Below are 23,924 nucleotides of genomic sequence, written 5' to 3' on the forward strand. Positions count from 1 at the left end.
GAACCAACGACTTTCGCCATGCTAGCCCCGTGGTGACCATCTGCACGTGCCCCGACTGGGTGCCCGGGAAGCTGCTCACACGTTTGCCTGCTTTATGATGTTTTCACCAATTCACGACCACGGTCCATTGAGCGCCGTTGAACTGGACTGCCCTTACACCTGTCGATGGACCCCGTGGAGGCTATTTTGTGTGTTTTGGGGTGTTCTCTTGTATTGAGGGGTGCTGGTTGGCCGCTGTTACTTTCTGACTTTCTTTGTGGCCCCGTTGTGTGGCAGCCTTATGAGAGCCTATTGAGTTGCGCTCTTGCCATCTGTGTGTCTTTTGTATACCCACTCTGTGGTATGGATACTGCTGGGGCCTGAATTTCCCCACCCCTGGGGATGAATAAATATTCAATCAATCAATCAATGGACGTGAAGTCTCCCATCCCCTAAATGTGTGATGAGAAGTGCCTATTTAACTGTTTGCTGCACTTCATTTAAATGATGCGAATCCTAAATTCTGCTTACCTTGCTTGTGCCCCCCGCCCCCCTAAAATCCCCACACGTCACAAATGTTGCTATATATAAAAATAATCTTACTTGGAGCTTGAGTTCTGTTTATTTTGGGCCCACTTCCTAGGCATCCAAATCCTCTTCAATGGCTGCTTACCTCCTTGCTGTCATCTGTAATTCTGCTTCCCCGACTTAGGTCAAACAATATTAAATGGTGGCCGTTGAGCTGCATCACTGGATTGGACCACAACCTCATCATCTGTGTAAACAAGAAAACAATTGAAGTACTGATGCTATTAAATGCTAGTTCCAATGCCAAGGTAACCGATAAAAAGAACTCTCCAAGTGATGCCATTTCAGAGCAAAACTGGCCACGGGGATTTCAGTCCACTGGTGGTGGTGCTGAAATCATAAGTGGGTTTTGCTTCCCTCTAGTGGTCATGTGTGTAACAACGCAAACAGGCGCTGCGGTCTTGTCATTCTGCCTTAGGAGCTGTCCGTGCCCTGTTCGCTAAGATGTTACTGCTTCATGCACTGTGTGCTTTTTATCTTAATGTGGCTTTTGTGTGTCTTTGCAGCTTAGTCCCCACGAGAGTTTTTGTTCCAGAGGGAGCTTGAGGAAAGACGGGGCCGAAAAAAGAGACCTAAGCCTTGGAAGCATCCGTGTTGTCGGGGAATCCTCAGAGAAAGTGCGTGAAATGTTTGGCATGATTTTGTATGCACAAGATGGAACCGAAGCCCCGAAGAAAGTAGTGCTTTGGCACTCTCGTCTCCATCTCGTATAACTCTTTGATGCTCCCTCCCCGCAGCCACAATGGAAGAGGAGATAGTGGAGGAGCACACCAAGCTGAAGCAGGGCATGGTGAAGGTGCTGCAGTGCGTAGCCGCCATCTCGTCAGCGGCAGCTGTGGTCAACCCTATCTTCGGCTTGGCGGGCTCGCTAATGCGCGTGGTCCTGCACCACATCGACGACGAGGACATCCGCACGCTCAAGCGCGAGTTCGGTTCCGTCAACCGGGCGCTGGGCGAGCTCTCGCGCGAGAATAGTCAGGTCCTGGTGGCTATTCAGAAGGAGGCGCTGAATAGCCAGTACGCCTCGGTGGAGGAGAACCTCAAGAGGCAGTTCCGCAAGTTCATGGATCTGGTGGAGGCTCGGCCTGAGCACAGCAAGCGCAAGAAGGAAGACTTTGCCCGCAGCTACGATGACGACCTTGGCGACCAGAACCTGCACACGCTCTACGGCGGTGTGGTCGGGGAGACCAAACTCTTCAGCCGGCCCATCCTGGAGGTGAGTCGCTCACACACACTGCGGTGACGGGCAGGGGAGACCTTCTCGCTTTGAAGGAGCTTTTGTTTTTTTTCAGGTGTTCCTGAAGCATTCGGGTGGCGATCGTCGGGCCATGGAGCGCCTGTGCACACGCCTCACTTACTTGTTCTGCATCGGCCTGATTGCCCTGATGGGCTACGCCGCCGTCATTGGCGACGACGATGCCGGCCTGAGCGAGGAGTGGGCCGAGAAGATGGAGAACGTGCAGGACAAGATGCAGCAGGCGCTGCGTATGTGCCGCTGAACCGGGCACGCGCACATCATCCACGTTAGCTTGCGCAACAGCGGTGGGCAAAGACGCGTGTGCTACGGTACTGTTGCCACCCGGTTCGCATTTCCATCATTGAGCATTCACAACTACGGCTTGCGCTTTGTTTTCCTTCTTAAATTGGTTGGAGGTATTTTTCTGTCCTAAATTTCATTGAATACCGTTTTTTTTCATGTATAATGCGCAAAATCTAACTAAATTATTGTCCTAAAATCTGGGGTGCGCATTATACATGGGTACAACAATTTTTGAAGAAAATCTCCCTCGAAATAAAACTTGAAATCACCTTCTTGTTTGTTGTCAATCGCGCATTGCATTCAGCCATCCTGCCCAACACACTTTGTTAGGGTGGTGCTCACTCAACTTATTTTGCAAGAACCACACAGGAGACAAGTAAGTCCTATTAGACACCTGCAGGTGGAGAGTCCATTCGTCGGTGTGCTAACAGCGATGGTTGAATGGGATCTCACTCAGGCCTCCTTCAGGAGCATTTATATTGAGAGAAGCAGAGTGGGGATGAGAGTGGGGGTGAGAGTGGAGGTTGGGGTTGAACCTGCTGATCAAAGCATAGCAGGGGGTCTTTTACGACGTATAAACAAGGCAACTTTTATTGCTTCCTCTGCTAGTCAATCAGTTGAAAAGATCTTAGCACTTTGTTCTACTACTTTTGTTAAGACAGGACAAGCTAGGTAAATTATTACAGGTTACATTCCAACATACGATGAAGATATTCTGTAAAGCCTAACACAGTAAAATTCATAATTAACGACACATCGTTTGATGCGATGGTGCAATCCTTGATGGTGTGTTATTGTCAAATATTGTTTGTTTTTTTAATCTCCCTCGCAAACCGGATATCATACGGAGGCCGCCATTACAGATGCGCAGAACGGATGCGCAAGACACGTCAGCTATATAAATAATATATATATTCTCTACCTAAATGCGTATTACAGGTAATATTTTATTTCCCAACACTTTGCCTTGTTTGCCTCCATACGAACACAATGCTCTCGTATCAGACGCTTGCTCGATCACCTGCTCGTTTGCTCTCACAATGAACCCTACACAAATCCGAAACATTTGTTGCGGCTCCGAGTCACGACGAGGGGCAAGTTTTGGTTTCCAAGGGTGTTTTTATTCCTCTTCAACTTTCCCATACAGAGCCGCCTTTTTCACATGTCCGCACGTCACTTTCCTCTCTTTTCATTTTAACCTAACTGATCGCGGTGGTGCCTTTCTGGGCAGTCGGAGAAATCGACGCCAACAAAAAAAATACATCCAGCCTAGTTAAGAAATCACCAGAGAGATCACCATGACAATTGTGAACACACGGAAAGATAATAAATAACTGGAACATCACTCAAATATCGGTGATCCCTGTTGGAATAATTTAAGTAAAGCCTTGTCATTTATTAGTTTATGGCTTTACTTTCATCTAGGTTTTTCTCTTTAGTGACAGGGATTCCTTTTGATCCCTGTGGATTGTATCCTTCCTGTCCTTATGTTATCTGTGTGTTTTTGTTCCTGTAAGAGGCCTTCACTAACAATGAGCAGAGCTTATTTACATAGGCGAAATGTTCTTATTTGGTTGAAAGAAACTTCATTCCTTTTAGTTAACTGTAGGTTTGGTTCATAGATGGTTACAAGTTATCCCATATTTACTCAATGTTTGTTAAAGTGTTTAGGACAAGTCACTCATTCTTATTGCGTGTTACTTTACTAAGTAGATAAAGTCTAGCCAAGGTTTAGTTGCATTGTTCCACAGGGAAGCGGCACCTGAAGTTATCTGATCTCGCTCGCTGACGACTCAGCTAACAACTGAAGAACAGATGGACAAACTCTGCGGGGGTCACGGGCCGACAATGAAGTGCGAATTCACACCACACTACATTCCTTAGCTAATCAGCGTTGCTACAGACACAATCTCCCCTCCCTTTAGTGTAGCAACGCCTCTGTAACCAGGGAAACCAAAACATTAAATAGAGGAGCACGTGGAGGGAGAACTCAGAATTGATGGAGATTGTAACCGAGCTTCCTCTCTCTATCGTTCTCCTCGCGAGTAAACCTGTTCTGGTTCTTTTCTCCTCTTCCTTCCAGTGTGTGGTTTAATGTCCGATGGTATTTAGACCTAACAATCCCGTTGAGTCTCACATATTTCTTCGCTATCGAGTTTGCTAGCGCATGCGCAGTGATACTGACCGGCAGAATGACATCCGGTTGTTCCCAAAGATGATCTTTTTTCCGAAATCATTTTACGTTTACGGACTTAAGTAAGAGTTATTTCTGCATGTTTTTAAGCACCACTACAAATAAATATGAGTCCATGCATCCATAAGTGTGGGTTATTTCTGCACGTTTTTAAGCACCACTACAAATAAAGTGTGGGCTATTTCTGCGCATTTTTAAGCACCACTACAAATAAATATGAGTCCATGCATCCATAATTGTGGGCATCATTCTGTTTTTCTGTCGGCCTGCTCTCTGGCCTAACTTGACTCTAGATTAGGGACAACTGCAGGGAGCGAAGACGTTGGAATCGCAGTGACCATTTTGTCCCTTGACGACCCCTCCTGTCGACTCAATATGACGTCACGTCAATCGCTGCTGGCAGCAGGGGGCGCTAACGTACACAATGTCAGCCGCCTGAAGTGGATGATGAAAAATAGTGGCTGCTTCTTCCACCAATGCTTTAGGTTATAAATCCAAATCGCGTGTTTATACTATTGGGGACATGTTAAACTTTTTTTTTTTGCATTCTCTTACTCAGTCTAAGGTGAAAAGTGAATACAACAAGCTCAACATCTTTACCAAACTACCTCTAAATTTATTTCAGATGACAAAACCGTACGTGACTATGATTAATGACTGTGATGTAATCTTAGAAGTGTTACAATGTTGAGGAGTAGCAACTTGGTGTGGTTCAGCTAAAGATGCTTGCATAATTTCGCAAATTAGCTTTCGAGTTAAATTGTGACTTTGGTGTTCAGTTTTTGTCTTTAAATTTGAAACGGCTACAAATGGGCTTTCAATCCATAGTAGTGAAATCATTTCTACTATACGCTACACAGCACAGGCAGCACGTGTACATTTTACATATTGCGTAACTGCCCTGCGACTGACTGGCGATATGTCCAGGGTGACAGGGTGACAGAAACATTAGACGCTGGCCAAGGTCAGAGAGATAAAAGCCAGTCAATTTGGTCTTCATGTGACTCCAACAAAGCAAAGTGGCTCTGACGGAAAAAAAATGATTTCATTTTCAAAAGGTCTATTTTGTGAAAACATACAGCCAGCCATGTCATCGTCAAATCAATTTAAACACAATGAAACCCTTTTTGCTTTGTTCAGTGCAGCCCTTCTGCTTTGTGCGCCTTGGCCACCAGGGGGCAGAAGAATGCATAAATAGATGGTGCGAGCGGAGACTGGCGCTTGCATTCCCAGCTGGACAAGTTGGACAGAGTCTGAAGGTGAGCCCGGCCGGCTTTAATTCTCCATAAATGCCTCAAAAAGCAAAATAACATTTGGATCAAAGAAAGACAAGAATTGAAGCCGCTTGTTGTGGATTTTGATCGTTCAGGTCCAACATTTGAAGGTGAGCTTGGCTTCAATTCCACTTTGGTTGAAAGAAAAGAAAAGAAAAAAAGGGGAAAAAAGGAAAGAATTAGAATTGCTCGTTGTTCTGACAGGGAAATATGATTGTATTTTGACTTTTCAACTTGAGGATTTGAATGTCACCTTAATCAACTGCCTCAGAGCTAACACTTTACATAAAAAAGAAAGTCAAATGAGAAGAACCCATTTTGTGCTTGATCATTCAACTTGGCGATTATTTGAATGTAATCTTGGCTTTGATTCTCTAGTAAAGAACACTTGAGAAGATGTTTCGATAAAATAAAAGGAAGTGCACATTTCAAGCACCTTTTTGAAAGAATGAAAGTGAAATTGAATGACCGAAGGCCTTGTTTTGCTCTTCCGATGCATTTTGAATAATCCAATTTGAAGGTATGCTCAGCTTTAAGCCTTCAGTAATTTAAAGCATTGAAGGAAAAAAGCAAGACTCTCTCTTGCACTGCAGACGCATTGAGACCGCTGAAGGTCCACTTGGCTTTGGTTTCACTCTTTAACCGAAAAGCAAGTGAAAAAATCAAATTGGCCAGTCAAGTTGTTTGGATGGTGCTGTTGTCAGCCCAGGACGCTGCTCACACGTTTGCCTGCTTTGTGATGTTTTTCACCGATTCACGACCACGGTCCATTGGGCGCCGTTGAACTGGACTGCCGTTACACCTGTCTATGGACCCCGTGGAGGCTATTTTGTGTGTTTTGGGGTGTTCTCTTGTATTGAGGGGTGCTGGTTGGCCACAGTTATTTTTTTTCCTTTGTCTTTTAGCTTTGTTTTGCTTTGATGGCTTTTATCTTGAGCACTTTCTGGCTTTCTTTGTGGCGCCGTTGTGTGGCAGCCTTATGAGAGCCTATTGAGTTGTGCTCATGCCATCTGTGTGTCTTTTGTATACCAGAAGCTGATGGGCATCCAGAGCGACATCGACCAGATCGCCCTGGAGCTGCAGAGGACGTCCATGAACAAGCAGAACCTCGACCGTGAGGCGCACATACTGGGCCAGTACGAAAAGTTCCAGGAGTTCATCAACGCCAAGCCCAGCATGAAGGAGAAGAAGAAGGAGAAGTTCATCAAGTATTACGAGAACACGGAGGCCGACTTGAACTTGGACGCCCTCTACAACGCCGTCACGGGGGAGAACACGGCCGGCGACCCCATGCTGGACACGGTGGTTGACACGGAGCAGAGGAGCCGCAGGGCGGTGGAGGACTTCTGCGCTCGGCTCAAGAAGCTCTTTATGATGGGCCTCATCGCCGTCATGGGCTACGCCGGCCTCCGAGAAGGCGCGGTGGAAACGGGCCTGACGACCAAGTGGCACGAGCGGATGGAGGATGTGGAGAAGCGCATGAAAGCGGTCGTGGACCACTGCACGGAGACCTTCGTGGACCAGGCCAAGCTGGACCTGGAGTAAGCACTCAAGGAGAAGGCCTCCTGCGCGGTCAGCCACTCGTGCGCAATCTATCGAAAAATGTTGATTTGACCCGCACGGTTCTGCCGAGGAGGTCACGGGAATCACTCAAGCCAAAACTAAAGATGAGTAAAAATGTAAAACGACAAAAACCAATCAAAGAATAAAATAACAATTGACACTTGAATTGCTTGCCTTGGGCTGTGGCGTCTATCTTGCAGGATTTGCGTCATCAATCATCACCGTGATTTTTTGGGGGTGGGGGCAAGTGCAAGTTGGTCGTGGTGGCGGTGGTTGAGGGGCTCATTTGTCATTTTTGCGCATGAAGCAGCATTTCTACGCAGCATTTCTACGCAGCATTTAATAAATTGAGATTTAAGTTTTACACTAAAATTCTGATGAAAATGCAGCATTTTAGCCCCCGAAAAAATCGTCCACTGCGCAACGGGGGAAAAAAGAATTAACAATTGTTAATTCCTAAGACAGACGAGTGTACAACAGCATGCTCGATTTTTTGTGAATGGCTTCAAAATCAACACATACATTTTTAACATATGCACAATCATATACGAAGTATAAATGAGCTCGTCTTCTTACCTTGAACAGAATGTGTGATGTTGTACACCTCCAAGAGATTGCCTAACATTGACCAAAAAGCACAAAAATAGCAACAAAAGAATCAAACAATCAAATCCATCTCCGTACATGTCGACGAAATACTACAGCAAGAAATTGTCCCGTCTGCTTCGCTCGCCTTCCCCTCGCCCTTTCCTCCCTCCTTCCCTCCCTCTATTGCGCACCACTCCTTTCTTTTTTCACTCTCTTCTTTGGGACCCCTCCCCATGCAGCTTTCCCTACACACAAGCAGCAGGCTGCATGGGAATCTTCCACTCAACTTGTCCGACGTGAGAAAGAAGAAGCGTATAGGTAAGAATTTGCTGAATGTTCTTATCTGGACCGCAGAGGAGGAATATGCACGCAAAATGGGGTGACGTCAGCTAGGGGGCCACTTGTGCGTAAAAGCGCACATCCATTGCGCACTTATTAGTTTAATTTATTCCTAATTATTTTGGCAACCGGAATTGGCCTCGTATTTGATTATTTGTGATGATTTATGGGTGTTTAGTAGGGGTGTAAATCGAGGGTTTTGTCACGATACGATATAATATCGATATAAAGAACTACGATGCGATATTTGCCGATATCTCAAAGCCTGCTGCGATTCATTCACGATATATCGCGATATAGTGCTCTACGATCGATTTTTTTTTTTTTTAATGAAAAATATAGAACAATATCCTGATTTATAACAATTCTTACGCAAAATCAACAAGGTACTGCAAACTCTTTATTTAGGAAATGACAAGAGTATTGTAGTATACAAATTGCTTACTTTAACACTGAACTTTGATGTCGTGTTTTTTCTTTAAATGTGCGGCGAGATTTGTGCTCCCTGAATATTTGATCACCGCATGGCAGGATTTACAAACTGCACGTGTCTTGTCCGTTGAGCCATCTTTTCTTTGGAATCCAAAGTGCTTCCAAACAAATGACTTGAAGCCTAAAGGGGAGCAAATTTCCTCGTCTTTTTGGACACTAGCCATAGCACCAGCCCAGGAGCCGCGTACTAGTTGTCGCCTCCCCTTTTACGTGCGTGCTCTCCTCACAACACAACACGCGCGCACTGCTTCCGGAAAGAGGAAGCAAGCAACAATGAACTGGATTTCAAAATAAAGTCGCGTCTAATGTCCGAGGTCAAACACGGCGATATAAATCGATGTTTACCTTTAGCATCGATGCCAATAAATCGTAGAGCATTATATCGATTAATCGATGTGTATCGATGTATCGTTACACCCCTAGTGTTTAGAGCATCAAATTTCATTAAAAAAAGATGATAAGACAAAAGATGATGTATTCAAATACAGCGAGACTTTTAAAAGGAGTCGTTTGTAAAGTCTTCCTCGGAGCCTCATGTGACTTTCTTGATGTCAAGAAACGAGAGCATGTAAAAAAGAAGGAAACGAAATGAAAAGACTCGCTGGCACAGTTTCAGAAAAGCAATTGCTTAAAAAGGTATGTCATGTTTTGAATATTTACTATTGTCCTGTCTTGTAGACCATGACTAGTCAAGCGGAGAAGATTTTGGCCCAGAAGAAGGAGGCCATCGAGGCGGCCATGGAGATGTTGGAGCGTGGCGCCGAGGTTGTGGCCAGCGCGGTGGGAGAACTTTTCCCGCTGTGCCAGGCCGCCGCTCCAGTTCTGCGTCTAGCCCTGTCCGGAGTAAGGAGGTCTTCTATGTTAAGGAGCAGTTCCTGACAGTCCGCAACAGTCTGGACCTCCTGTCGGGCCAACTGGAGGACATCGACTGCGAGATCAAGAAGGCCCGGCTGGACTCGCAGTACTTTGCCGTGGAGGAGAACCTGCGCAATCAGTTCAGGAAGTACATGGACATCATTGAAGCCAAGCCGCAGTTCCGTGAGGTCAAGACCAAACTGTTCCTGGAGCATTTCTCCAGGAGTGGCGGCGAAAAGAATCTTTTTGTGCTCTACCATGCACTCATGGGGGACAGCAGCTTTGGAGAGTCCATTCTGGATGTGGTGGAAAGGTACGCTCACTTTGAGGGACCGACCGCTTCATCGGGCCGATGCAAAATATTAGCTCGTAGCTCAGAAGGTGCTGCTGATGTAATGTGTTTCCAGGTACGTCTCCAGGAACCGCCGCCTCCTGGAGGACTTTTGCGTGCGCATGAAGGAGCTCCTCTGCCTCGGCCTCATCGCTCTGATGGGATACACGGCCTTGACCCAAAACCATCAGGAAGAAGATGACAAAATCCAAGACTGGAGCCGCAAGACGGATGAGATCGAGCTCCGCATGAAGATCACCATCCAGTCCTGCGTGGACGCCTTTGCGGAGCAGGCCAAACTGGACACCCAGCACCTCCTCCAGGAGAAGCAGATCGACAGTCTCCAGGAGACCAGCCAGCAGCTCCTGGACTTCCCGGTCAAGAAATACGACTGGGTGAGCTGGTCGGTGCGCCTAATCAACCATTCGGGGAGCACCTACCGCAACTGGAGGGCTGGTGAGCGCTTCCACCACGTGGTGGGACGCAACTGGTTTGAGGTTCTACAGGTCAACAACATCAACCTGGTGGTGTCCTTCAGTAGCAGACCCCAGACGGTGCCCAGGGACGCCATATTGGAGATGATGGAGGGTGCCGCCCGAAAGGGCAACGCCCCCACCGTGGTGGAGGTCCTGGAGAAGCAGATGAGCGGCTTTGTGGTTCACGCCGTCAGCCGCCACAAGGAGTCAGCGGCGGCGTGGAGTTTCCCAGACGATTGTCACTACTGGGAGAGGCACAAGAACGTAGCCTTGTGTGTACACGCTGACTGAAAGTCGCAAACATTCCAAAGCGAGAATTCAATCCAACCTCGAAGCGTAATTCCCCAAACTCTAACTATGACCGCTTTGCCTGACACCTTCAAACCTAACCTTAATCTGAAACAAACCACCTTAAACCTTATTGTAAAGCTAATCGCAAACATACTGTATCTGTGTCCCAATGTAATTTCCTATGCCAACAAAGTATTTCTGGATTGTTTTGTTCTGGGTGTAAATAAAGCAAGCGCATGGTAAGCATTGAATGGGTTTTGCGTCTTGCCAGCGGACAAGTCGTTTATGGATGTGGCCAAGTGGTTAATTTAATAGCAGCTCCTTTTTTCGCAGCATAAATGTGATTGACGCTGCAACGTTAGCATCTGCGGCCGCTAATTGAATTCCCCTTCGCACCCGAGTCAGCATTTCCCAGACCGCAGCGCTCTAATCGCCCCGCAGGCGAGTAGCAAAGTGCTTGGCTTAGCATGTGTAGCGCTCATTTCCCAGACGTTGCTCCCAGTCTTATGCGGGCCTGCCTGACTGTAAAACGGAAAAATGAGCAGGTGCGTTCATAGGACGCTTTCAGTTTCATTCATTCATTCATTCATTTATTTATTTATTTATTTATTTATTTATTTATTTATTTATTTATTTATTTATTTATTTATTTATTTATTTATTTATTTATTTATTTATTTATTTATTTATTTATTTATTTATTTATTTATTTATTTATTTATTTTCTTTTTTTATATAAATTGAAAAATTGCACTGTTTTGTGTTTGTGTTTCCTTTCGTGTTGATTTCATTCCATGTGTTTTTCATGTGTGCATATCGTGGCAGCAAATTGATGAGCGGCTTTGCGGCGTTTTGTCAAAGGTAGGAAATATTGATCGGAGACGCTCTTCCTTTCCTCCCCCTCGTTAAAAAGCCTCGCGCCAGCGCCGCCATGGCAACACTTGGCGCATCCTGACGGGATTTACAGGCACAACTCGATGGGAAAGCAATCTTTTTTTTTAATATCAACTGATCTCGGTTGTTATCACAATTTTTTCATGTCGTTGTTAAACTGTTAGAAACAGCAGTATTTCAACTTTTTATAAACTTTTGCAGTACTGTAAATAAAAATGACAACACGAATATAGAAAAGTATTTGTTTATTCATAAAATAAGTGTCTTTGAGGGTGCAATGTTCACTTCCATCCAGCAGAGGATAGCATTGGCCGCCTTACGGGTCGCGCGCTTTCAAATAGCGAAAAGAATCACACCTGGTTTGTAGAGTGGCTAACTTCTGTGTTTTTGATTGTGTTTGACAGATTAGACATAAAAAAAAAAAAGTGAAACATGCTTTCTGCAGAGGGCAAAGGTCGACTCTTACTCCCTGCCTGTTGTCACGGACGTTTCCGGCATTTTGAAGGCGTATCACCGCGACCCACCTCGGCCTCACAACTGGAAGTCGTCAAAAAGTGTCGCCCGATTGATTGGAGATTTTGGACTTCGGAACAGGCAGGAAGTCAACCAGCCCTCATTTTTAGAAAAAAAAATGAATGACTCAATGTGCAGGACCAGACAAAAGCCAATATCAATATTTCATAAGCCAAATGAAAGAGCAGGTCGATGCTTGGCTCCTCTAGACTCAGGATAGCCTAATAAGGCATCCATCCTGCACTTTGACTGATCCAATTGGATAAAGAGCCTTCAAGTCATACGGAGTCTTCTGCAAAGGGGGAGGACAAGTAGAGCCCCCTGGTGGTGACAAATTGTTTACAGGTAAGAGAGAAAGAATCATGGCATAATAAGCGAACTGTGTGCGTGCGATAGCCTGATGCATGTATCTTGCTCCATCTGCCTCGTATAGCTCATAAAGTACCCTTTCTTTCCATGTATAATGCGCCCCCATGTATAATACGCACCCTAAAAATGGCATGTTGATGCTGGGAAAAAGCCTGTACCCATGTAAAATACGCACCCAAATGTTGACTCCTACTTAAGTCCGTAAACGTAAAATTATTTCAGAAAAAAGATCATCTTTGGGAACAACTGGATGTTATTCTGCTGGTCAGTATCACTGCGCATGCGCTAGCAAACTCGATAGCGAAGAAATGTTTCGGATTTGTGTAGGGTACATTGTGACAGCAAACGAGCAGGTGATCGAGCAAGCGTCTGATACGAGAGCATTGTGTTCGTATGAAGCGTGTTTGAAGTGAACAGCAGAGAAGAAAGCGCATCTGTAATGGCGGCCTCCGTATCATATCCGGATTAAAAAAGAAATTTAAAAAAAAAGAATTTTTTTTTTGTACCCATGTATAATGCGCACCCCAGATTTTAAGACAATAAATTAGTTAGATTTTGCGCATTATACATGGAAAAAAACGGTAACTGTAATTTAGTTACTTTTAAATTAAATTACGTTTTAAAGGTGTCAGTAGGGATAGGCGTAGGAGTAAAAATGTAATGTATGTTTTGTAATTGGGTTACTATGATCCGTGTGATCCATCTGTGTATGTATAAAATATGTAAATTTAGTAGGGCTATGTAGAATCGTCAGGAATATAAATACTTGTCCACTATGTAATTTGAGTGCTGAAATGTGAAAATGTTTTTATCAAAATAAGTGTATATCCATTATCTCAACTGTACACGCGCACACACACACAGAGCAAAGTGTGAGAAACAGGAAGTGAAGGAGAACTTTAGCAGGCCAAGACCTCCACTGGGATAATTTCCCTTCTCTTAGCCAATCAGACGCAGACTTACGGTTAGTCATCGGTCAGCCTGGGGGCAAATTCCAGAAGCCCCCCCCACACCCGAAACTGCCTTCTAACATGTTTTTCGTCTAAATATTTACAAATTGAACTTGGGCAAATGTTGATGTCTTATTTTAAACAAAGACAGTGAAGTTACAGGCGTGATTTTAAAAAGAACGCAACAACTGAAAAAACAAAAGCCGTCAAACGCCAATTAGACAAAACTAGTATCATGGCGTCGTTTGCGTGCATTTTGTTTTTAGACGATGGGGACATTTTGCTGACTCGCGCGTGTATCTCAGCATCTCCGGCAGCGGAAAGTAAATAACCTCCCATGGATGTCACAAAGCAGCACACGGGCCAATAAGGATAATTGGATCGTGTGCCCCGCCGGCGCTGGAAGAAAGCGGGCTCAGCGGCAGGGAATCGATAGCGCTTCCCTCCCGGCTTTTTATCTCTTTCCTCTCCCGTCGCTTGCTATTGACCTGAGATAGCGACGGATGAGCGGAGGCGGCGCGGGAAGCGGCCCTCCCGCTTGTCCTCCCTCTCGTCCTCCACTGACCCCTGCGGGCCAGACATGTCACAGCGCGGCCCGGAAACATCTGCAGCAACACCCTGGGGAGGTATCTGTTGAAAAATGTATTTCTCGCGGACGTAATGTTCCACGCCCCAAGTATGGAAGAAGGGTGTGCGACTTGTGCAAGCTGCAGGGCGTCCTTCCGACCTTCCAAAATGTGCTTTTTGTTGTTGTCATTGTTGGGCCACGTATTCAAGGGAAGGAAATTTGAAGCACCTGTCACAGCCTTGTATTCATTTTTTCCCCCCCTTACTGCAGCCGCAAACTGGTTTGTCCCGTCCGTTATTCGCAATGGTAAGCTAATATTGGTGCTTCATACTTATCTTGTGCGCCTTGTTTGCACAGATGTATTCCCACAGGCGTTATGCGAAATGCGCCTATGACATTGGCACCTGACACACCTGAAAGAAACACAACCATGAGAAATCGTCCAACGAGGTTAAAAAGAAGAACAGCCTACTAAAATGGCGACACTCTATTCGTTGACTGGTGGCTGGTGCATGCTGATTCATATTTGACAAGACTGAATGTGATTGGTTCCATCCGAACAGTCTGCTTTGAGAGGGTGTGTCGACTTATGCAACCACATTGTGTCACTTTTCTTTTCTGAGGAGAGTGGCACTTTGCGAGAAACATTAGACGCTGGCCAAGGTCAGAGAGATAAAAGCCAGTCAATTTGGTCTTCATGTGACTCCAACAAAGCAAAGTGGCTCTGACGGAAAAAAAATGATTTCATTTTCAAAAGGTCTATTTTGTGAAAACATACAGCCATGTCATCGTCAAATCAATTTAAACACAATGAAACCCTTTTTGCTTTGTTCAGTGCAGCCCTTCTGCTTTGTGCGCCTTGGCCACCAGGGGGCAGAAGAATGCATAAATAGATGGTGCGAGCGGAGACTGGCGCTTGCATTCCCAGCTGGACAAGTTGGACAGAGTCTGAAGGTGAGCCCGGCTTTAATTCTCCATAAATGCCTCAAAAAGCAAAATAACATTTGGATCAAAGAAAGACAAGAATTGAAGCCGCTTGTTGTGGATTTTGATCGTTCAGGTCCAACATTTGAAGGTGAGCTTGGCTTCAATTCCACTTTGGTTGAAAGAAAAGAAAAGAAAAAAAGGGGAAAAAAGGAAAGAATTAGAATTGCTCGTTGTTCTGACAGGGAAATATGATTGTATTTTGACTTTTCAACTTGAGGATTTGAATGTCACCTTAATCAACTGCCTCAGAGCTAACACTTTACATAAAAAAGAAAGTCAAATGAGAAGAACCCATTTTGTGCTTGATCATTCAACTTGGCGATTATTTGAATGTAATCTTGGCTTTGATTCTCTAGTAAAGAACACTTGAGAAGATGTTGCGATAAAATAAAATGAAGTGCACATTTCAAGCACCTTTTTGAAAGAATGAAAGTGAAATTGAATGACCGAAGGCCTTGTTTTGCTCTTCCGATGCATTTTGAATAATCCAATTTGAAGGTATGCTCAGCTTTAAGCCTTCAGTAATTTAAAGCATTGAAGGAAAAAAGCAAGACTCTCTCTTGCACTGCAGACCCATTGAGACCGCTCAAGGTCCACTTGGCTTTGGTTTCACTCTTTAACCGAAAAGCAAGTGAAAAAATCAAATTGGCCAGTCAAGTTGTTTGGATGGTGCTGTTGTCAGCCCAGGACGCTGCTCACACGTTTGCCTGCTTTGTGATGTTTTTCACCGATTCACGACCACGGTCCATTGGGCGCCGTTGAACTGGACTGCCGTTACACCTGTCTATGGACCCCGTGGAGGCTATTTTGTGTGTTTTGGGGTGTTCTCTTGTATTGAGGGGTGCTGGTTGGCCACAGTTATTTTTTTTCCTTTGTCTTTTAGCTTTGTTTTGCTTTGATGGCTTTTATCTTGAGCACTTTCTGGCTTTCTTTGTGGCGCCGTTGTGTGGCAGCCTTATGAGAGCCTATTGAGTTGTGCTCATGCCATCTGTGTGTCTTTTGTATACCAGAAGCTGATGGGCATCCAGAGCGACATCGACCAGATCGCCCTGGAGCTGCAGAGGACGTCCATGAACAAGCAGAACCTCGACCGTGAGGCGCACATACTGGGCCAGTACGAAAAGTTCCAGGAGTTCATCAACGCCAAGCCCAGCATGAAGGAGAAGAAGAAGGAGAAGTTCATCAAGTATTACGAGAACACGGAGGCCGACTTGAACTTGGACGCCCTCTACAACGCCGTCACGGGGGAGAACACGGCCGGCGACCCCATGCTGGACACGGGGTTGACACGGAGCAGAGGAGCCGCAGGGCGGTGGAGGACTTCTGCGCTCGGCTCAAGAAGCTCTTTATGATGGGCCTCATCGCCGTCATGGGCTACGCCGGCCTCCGAGAAGGCGCGGTGGAAACGGGCCTGACGACCAAGTGGCACGAGCGGATGGAGGATGTGGAGAAGCGCATGAAAGCGGTCGTGGACCACTGCACGGAGACCTTCGTGGACCAGGCCAAGCTGGACCTGGAGGAAGCACTCAAGGAGAAGGCCTCCTGCGCGGTCAGCCACTCGTGCGCAATCTATCGAAAAATGCTGATTTGACCCGCACGGTTCTGCCGAGGAGGTCACGGGAATCACTCAAGCCAAAACTAAAGATGAGTAAAAATGTAAAACGACGAAAACCAATCAAAGAATAAAATAACAATTGACACTTGAATTGCTTGCCTTGGGCTGTGGCGTCTATCTTGCAGGATTTGCGTCATCAATCATCACCGTGATTTTTTGGGGGTGGGGGCAGGTTGGTCGTGGTGGCGGTGGTTGAGGGGCTCATTTGTCATTTTTGCGCATGAAGCAGCATTTCTACGCAGCATTTAATAAATTGAGATTTACCGTTTTTTTCCGTGTATAGTGCGCAATATTTTACTAATTTATTGTCCTAAAATCTGGGGTGCGTATTATACATGGGTACAAAGAAAAAAAAAATTTATTTTTTTTTTTTTAAATTTTTTTTTTTTTTTTTTTTTATAAATAAAGTCATGGTACAACAAAACCAACAACAGGACTGACCGACAAAGTCGTGGAACAAAAAGACAGGGTGACATTACCAAAGACAGGAACAGAATGACAGTAACACATGCAATGATCCAACGGTGAGCGAGGGGCAGACAGGACTTAAATACAAAACACGTTACATCGATTGAGGTGACACAGGAAGAGCGGGGTGACACGAACAGAAACTATGGCAACCTAGACACATAGCAAAACTGGGGACGAGACATGACAAATCTCCCCCGAAATAAAACTCACCTTTCTTCTTGTTTGTTGTCAATCGCGCATCGCATTCAGCCATCCTGCCCAACACACTTAGTAAAATTCATAATTGACGACACATCGTTTGATGCGATGGTGCAATCCTCGATGGTGTGTTATTGTCAAATATTGTTTGTTTTTTAATCTCCATCGCGGACCGGACGTCATACGGAGGCCGCCATTACAGATGCGCAGAACGGTTGCGCAAGACACGTCAGCTATATAAAGAGCGAGAGTTCAGTTCTCCACCTATTAGTTTCAATTCACAGTTTAATTAGCAGTTTCAATCAGCAAATAACAAAATGCGTATTACAGGTAATATTTTATTTCACAACACTTTGCCTTGTTCCTTTCGTCTCTGCTGTTCATTTCAAACACGCTCCATACGACCGCAATGCTCTTGTATCAGACGCTCGCTCGATCACCTGCTAGTTTGCCGTCTGTCACAATGTACCCTACACAAATCCGAAACATTTGTTGCGGCTCCGAGTCACGACGAGGGGCAAGTTTTGGTTTCCAAGGGTGTTTTTATTCCTCTTCAACGTCTCTCCCATACAGAGCCGCCGTGTGCGCACGGAGCGCGGTGGTGCGTTTAGGGGCAGTCGGAGAAATCAACGCCAACAAAAAAAATTACATCCAGCCTAGTTAAGACCATACCAAAGACTTTAAAAATGGGACCCATTGCCTCCCTGCGTGTGTGACGATCTTTGGGACTTAAAAAAAAAAAAAAAAAAAAAATTAAAAAAAAAATTAAAAAAAAATCATAAAAATTGGGTGCGTATTATACATGGGTACAAGCTTTTTTCCAGCATCAGCATGCCATTGTTAGGGGTGCGTACTATACATGGGGGCGCACTATACACGGAAAAAAACGGTAAGTTTTACACTAAAATTCTGATGAAAATGCAGCATTTTAGCCCCCGAAAAAATCGTCCACTGCGCAACGGGGGAAAAAAGAATTAACAATTGTTAATTCCTAAGACAGACGAGTGTACAACAGCATGCTCGATTTTTTGTGAATGGCTTCAAAATCAACACATTTTTAACATATGCACAATCATATACGAAGTATAAATGAGCTCGTCTTCTTACCTTGAACAGAATGTGTGATGTTGTACACCTCCAAGAGATTGCCTAACATTGACCAAAAAGCACAAAAATAGCAACAAAAGAATCAAACAATCAAATCCATCTCATGTCGACGAAATACTACAGCAAGAAATTGTCCCGTCTGTTTCGCTCGCCTTCCCCTCGCCCTTTCCTCCCTCCTTCCCTCCCTCTATTGCGCATCACTCCTTTCTTTTTTCACTCTCTTCTTTGGGACCCCTCCCCATGCAGCTTTCCCTACACACAAGCAGCAGGCTGCATGGGAATCTTCCACTCAACTTGTCCGACGTGAGAAAGAAGACGCGTATAGGTAAGAATTTACTGAATGTTCTTATCTGGACCGCAGAGGAGGAATATGCACGCAAAATGGGGTGACGTCAGCTAGGGGGCCACTTGTGCGTAAAACCGCACATCCATTGCGCACTTATTAGTTTAATTTATTCCTAATTATTTTGGCAACCGGAATTGGCCTCGTATTTGATTATTTGTGATGATTTATGGGTGTTTAGTAGGGGTGTAAATCGAGGGTTTTGTCACGATACGATATAATATCGATATAAAGAACTACGATACGATATTTGCCAATATCTCAAAGCCTGCTGCGATTCATTCACGATATATCGCGATATAGTGCTCTACGATCAATTTTTTTTTTTAATGAAAAATATAGAACAATATCCTGATTTATAACAATTCTTACGCAAAATCAACAAGGTACTGCAAACTCTTTATTTAGGAAATGACAAGAGTATTGTAGTATACAAAGTGCTTATTTTAACACTGAACTTTGATGTCGTGTTTTTTCTTTAAATGTGCGGCGAGATTTGTGGTCCCTGAATATTTTAGTCACCGCATGGCAGGATTTACAAACTGCACGTGTCTTGTCCGTTGAGCCATCTTTTCTTTGGAATCCAAAGTGCTTCCAAACAAATGACTTGAAGCCTAAAGGGGAGCAAATTTCCTCGTCTTTTTGGACACTAGCCATAGCACCAGCCCAGGAGCCGCGTACTAGTTGTCGCCTCCCCTTTTACGTGCGTGCTCTGCTCACAACACAACAACGCCGGGCGCACTGCTCCCAGAAAGAGGAAGCAAGCAACAATGAACTGGATTTCAAAATAAAGTCGCGTCTAATGTCCGAGGTCAAACACGGCGATATGAATCGATGTTTACCTTTAGCATCGATGCCAATAAATCGTAGAGCATTATATCGATTAATCGATGTGTATCGATGTATCGTTACACCCCTAGTGTTTAGAGCATCAAATTTCATTAAAAAAAGATGATAAGACAAAAGATGATGTATTCAAATACAGCGAGACTTTTAAAAGGAGACGTTTGTAAAGTCTTCCTCGGAGCCTCATGTGACTTTCTTGATGTCAAGAAACGAGAGCATGTAAAAAAGAAGGAAACGAAATGAAAAGACTCGCTGGCACAGTTTCAGAAAAGCAATTGCTTAAAAAGGTATGTCATGTTTTGAATATTTACTATTGTCCTGTCTTGTAGACCATGACTAGTCAAGCGGAGAAGATTTTGGCCCAGAAGAAGGAGGCCATCGAGGCGGCCATGGAGATGTTGGAGCGTGGCGCCGAGGTTGTGGCCAGCGCGGTGGGAGAACTTTTCCCGCTGTGCCAGGCCGCCGCTCCAGTTCTGCGTCTAGCCCTGTCCGGAGTAAGGAGGTCTCCTATGTTAAGGAGCAGTTCCTGACAGTCCGCAACAGTCTGGACCTCCTGTCGGGCCAACTGGAGGACATCGACTGCGAGATCAAGAAGGCCCGGCTGGACTCCCGGTACTTTGCCGTGGAGGAGAACCTGCGCAATCAGTTCAGGAAGTACATGGACATCATTGAAGCCAAGCCGCAGTTCCGTGAGGTCAAGACCAAACTGTTCCTGGAGCATTTCTCCAGGAGTGGCGGCGAAAAGAATCTTTTTGTGCTCTACCATGGACTCATGGGGGACAGCAGCTTTTGAGAGTCCATTCTGGACGTGGTGGAAAGGTACGCTCACTTTGAGGGACCGACCGCTTCATCGGGCCGATACAAAAGATTAGCTCGTAGATCAAAAGGTGCTGCTCATGTAATGTGTTTCCAGGTACGTCTCCAGGAACCGCCGCCTCCTGGAGGACTTTTGCGTGCGCATGAAGGAGCTCCTCTGCCTCGGCCTCATCGCTCTGATGGGATACACGGCCTTGACCCAAAACCATCAGGAAGAAGATGACAAAATCCAAGACTGGAGCCGCAAGATGGATGAGATCGAGCTCCGCATGAAGATCACCATCCAGTCCTGCGTGGACGCCTTTGCGGAGCAGGCCAAACTGGACACCCAGCACCTACTCCAGGAGAAGCAGATCGACAGTCTCCAGGAGACCAGCCAGCAGCTCCTGGACTTCCTGGTCAAGAAATACGACTGGGTGAGCTGGTCGGTGCGCCTCATCAACCATTCGGGGAGCACCTACCGCAACTGGAGGGCTGGTGAGCGCTTCCACCACGTGGTGGGACGCAACTGGTTTGAGGTTCTACAGGTCAACAACATCAACCTGGTGGTGTCCTTCAGTAGCAGACCCCAGACGGTGCCCAGGGACGCCATATTGGAGATGATGGAGGATGCCGCCCGAAAGGGCAACGCCCCCACCGTGGTGGAGGTCCTGGAGAAGCAGATGAGCGGCTTTGTGGTTCACGCCGTCAGCCGCCACAAGGAGTCAGCGGCGGCGTGGAGTTTCCCAGACGATTGTCACTACTGGGAGAGGCACAAGAACGTAGCCGTGTGTGTACACGCTGACTGAAAGTCGCAAACATTCCAAAGTGAGAATTCAATCCAACCTCGAAGCCTACTTCCCCAAACTCTAACTATGACCGCTATGCCTGACATCTTCAAACCTAACTTAATCTGAAACAAATCACCTTAAACCTTATTGTAAAGCTAATCGCAAACATACTGTATCTGTGTCCCAATGTAATTTTCTATGCCAACAAAGTATTTCTGGATTGTTTTGTTCTGGGTGTAAATAAAGCAAGCGCATGGTAAGCATTGAATGGGTTTTGCGTCTTGCCAGCGGACAAGTCGTTTATGGATGTGGCCAAGTGGTTAATTTAATAGGCTGCTCCTTTTTTCGCAGCATAAATGTGATTGACGCTGCAACGTTAGCATCTGCGGCCGCTAATTGAATTCCCCTTCGCACCCGAGTCAGCATTTCCCAGACCGCAGCGCTCTAATCGCCCCGCAGGCGAGTAGCAAAGTGCTTGGCTTAGCATGTGTAGCGCTCATTTCCCAGACGTTGCTCCCAGTCTTATGCGGGCCTGCCTGACTGTAAAACGGAAAAATGAGCAGGTGCGTTCATAGGACGCTTTCAGTTTCATTTATTTATTTATTTATTTATTTATTTATTTATTTATTTATTTATTTATTTATTTATTTATTTATTTATTTATTTATTTATTTATTTATTTATTTATTTATCTATTTATCTATTTATCTATTTATTTATTTATTTATTTATTTATCTAATTTTCTTTTTTTATATAAATTGGAAAATTGCACTGTTTTGTGTTTGTGTTTCCTTTCGTGTTGAATTCATTCCATGTGTTTTTCATGTGTGCATATCGTGGCAGCAAATTGATGAGCGGCTTTGCGGCGTTTTGTCAAAGGTAGGAAATATTGATCGGAGACGCTCTTCCTTTCCTCCCCCTCGTTAAAAAGCCTCGCGCCAGCGCCGCCATGGCAACACTTGGCGCATCCTGACGGGATTTACAGGCACGACTCGATGGGAAAGCAATATTTTTTTTTAATATCAACTGATCTCGGTTGTTATCACATTTTTTTCATGTCGTTGTTAAACTGTTAGGAAAGAAAACAGCAGTATGTCAACTTTTTTTAAACTTTTGCAGTACTGTAAATAAAAATGACAACACGAATATAGAAAAGTATTTGTTTATTCATAAAATAAGTGTCTTTGAGGGTGCAATGTTCACTTCCATCCAGCAGAGGATAGCATTGGCCGCCTTACGGGTCGCGCGCTTTCAAATAGCGAAAAGAATCACACCTGGTTTGTAGAGTGGCTAACTTCTGTGTTTTTGATTGTATTTGACAGATTAGACATGAAAAAAAAAGTGAAACATGCTTTCTGCAGAGGGCAAAGGTCGACTCTTACTCCCTGCCTGTTGTCACGGACGTTTCCGGCATTTTGAAGGCGTATCACCGCGACCCACCTCGGCCTCACAACTGGAAGTCGTCAAAAAGTGTCGCCCGATTGATTGGAGATTTTGGACTTCGGAACAGGTAGGAAGTCAACCAGCCCTCATTTTTAGAAAAAAAATGAATGACTCAATGTGCAGGACCAGACAAAAGCCAATATCAATATTTCATAAGCGAAATGAAAGAGCAGGTCGATGCTTGGCTCCTCTAGACTCAGGATAGCCTAATAAGGCATCCATCCTGCACTTTGACTGATCCATTTGGATAAAGAGCCTTCAAGTCATACGGAGTCTTCTGCAAAGGGGGAGGACAAGTAGAGCCCCCTGGTGGTGACAAATTGTTTACAGGTAAGAAAGAAAGAATCATGGCATAATAAGCGAACTGTGTGCGTGTGATAACCTGATGCATGTATCTTGCTCCATCTGCCTCATATAACTCATAAAGTAACTGTAATTTAGTTACTTTTAAATTAAATTGCATTTTACAGGTAGGTGTCAGCAGGGATAGGCGTCGGCGTAAAAATGAGTACTGTATCATAGTAGTAACAGTAACCAATAATGTGATTACTGTTTTGTAATTGGGTTACTATGATCCGTGTGATCCATCTGTGTATGTATAAAATCTGTAAATCTAGTCGGCCTATGTGGAATCGTCAGGAATATAAACACTTGTACACTATGTAATTTGAGTGCTGAAATGTGAAAATGTTTTTATCGAAATAAGTGTATATCCATTATCGCAACTGTACACGCACACACACACAGCAAAGCATGAGAAACAGGAAGTGAAGGAGAACTTTAGCAGGCCAAGACCTCCACTGAGATAATCTTCCTTCTCTCAGCCAATCAGATGCAGACTTACGTTTAGTCATCGGTCAGCCTGGGGGCAAATTCCAGAAGGCTGCCCCCACACCCGAAACTGCGTTCTAACATGTTTATCGTCGAAATATTTACAAATTGAACCTGAGAAAATGTTGATGTTTTATTTCAAACAAAGACAGTGAAGTTACAGGCGTGATTTTAAAAAGAACACAACAACTGAAAAAACAAAAGCCGTCAAACGCCAATTAGTAGGGGTGTAACGATTCATCGATACACATTGATTAATCGATATAATGCTCCTGCGTTGTGAGCAGAGCAGGCACGTGAAAGGGGAGTCGACAGCTAGTACGCGGCTCCTGGGCTGGTGCTATGGCTAGTGTCCAAAAAGACGAGGAAATCTCCTCCCCTTTAGGCTTCAAGTCATTCTTTGGAAGCACTTTGGATTCCAAAGAAAAGATGACTCAACGGACAGCTATGCTTGCTGGCTCCGTTTTGCTCCTCTTATTTATTGTGTTATCTGTTTATTTATTATTTATTCATCACTCTTACTATTGATTGTTTGAATTTTTGCCTTCTTGTTTTTATATTGTGTCGCGTACATGTATGTCTATCGTGTTATGTGTCTCGTCACCGTGGGATAGAGAAAAACGTAATTTCGGTCTCTTTGTGTGTTGTGACATGTGGAGAGATTGACAATAAAGCTGACTTTGACTTTGACT

The 23,924-nt window shown here is 44.9% G+C and overlaps 2 protein-coding genes and 2 pseudogenes across 2 annotated transcripts in view; all 4 read left to right on the forward strand.

The window, feature by feature from the left end:
* The first annotated feature begins 576 nt into the window (after positions 1 to 576).
* LOC133160946 (protein rapunzel-like) lies at positions 577 to 2,066 on the forward strand. Its single transcript, XM_061289070.1, has 4 exons — positions 577 to 815; positions 1,074 to 1,184; positions 1,305 to 1,783; positions 1,860 to 2,066. Exons 3-4 carry the CDS (start codon positions 1,310 to 1,312, stop codon positions 2,064 to 2,066), a joined length of 681 nt encoding a protein of 226 aa, XP_061145054.1. The 5' UTR covers positions 577 to 815; positions 1,074 to 1,184; positions 1,305 to 1,309.
* A 3,427-nt stretch (positions 2,067 to 5,493) lies between these two features.
* On the forward strand, positions 5,494 to 10,757 carry LOC133161385 (protein rapunzel-like; annotated as a pseudogene).
* Positions 10,758 to 14,455: 3,698 nt separating this feature from the next.
* LOC133160476 (uncharacterized) lies at positions 14,456 to 21,535 on the forward strand (annotated as a pseudogene).
* Positions 14,716 to 23,924, forward strand: part of LOC133160472 (uncharacterized) — a 48,987-nt gene continuing 39,778 nt past the window's right edge. Inside the window, exon 1 of the mRNA XM_061288158.1 lies at positions 14,716 to 14,879. The gene's annotated coding sequence lies outside the window, so the exon portion shown is untranslated. The remainder of the gene's footprint in view (positions 14,880 to 23,924) is intronic.

Source organism: Syngnathus typhle, linkage group LG10 (assembly GCF_033458585.1).
Source record: "Syngnathus typhle isolate RoL2023-S1 ecotype Sweden linkage group LG10, RoL_Styp_1.0, whole genome shotgun sequence".
Lineage (NCBI taxonomy): Eukaryota > Metazoa > Chordata > Actinopteri > Syngnathiformes > Syngnathidae > Syngnathus > Syngnathus typhle.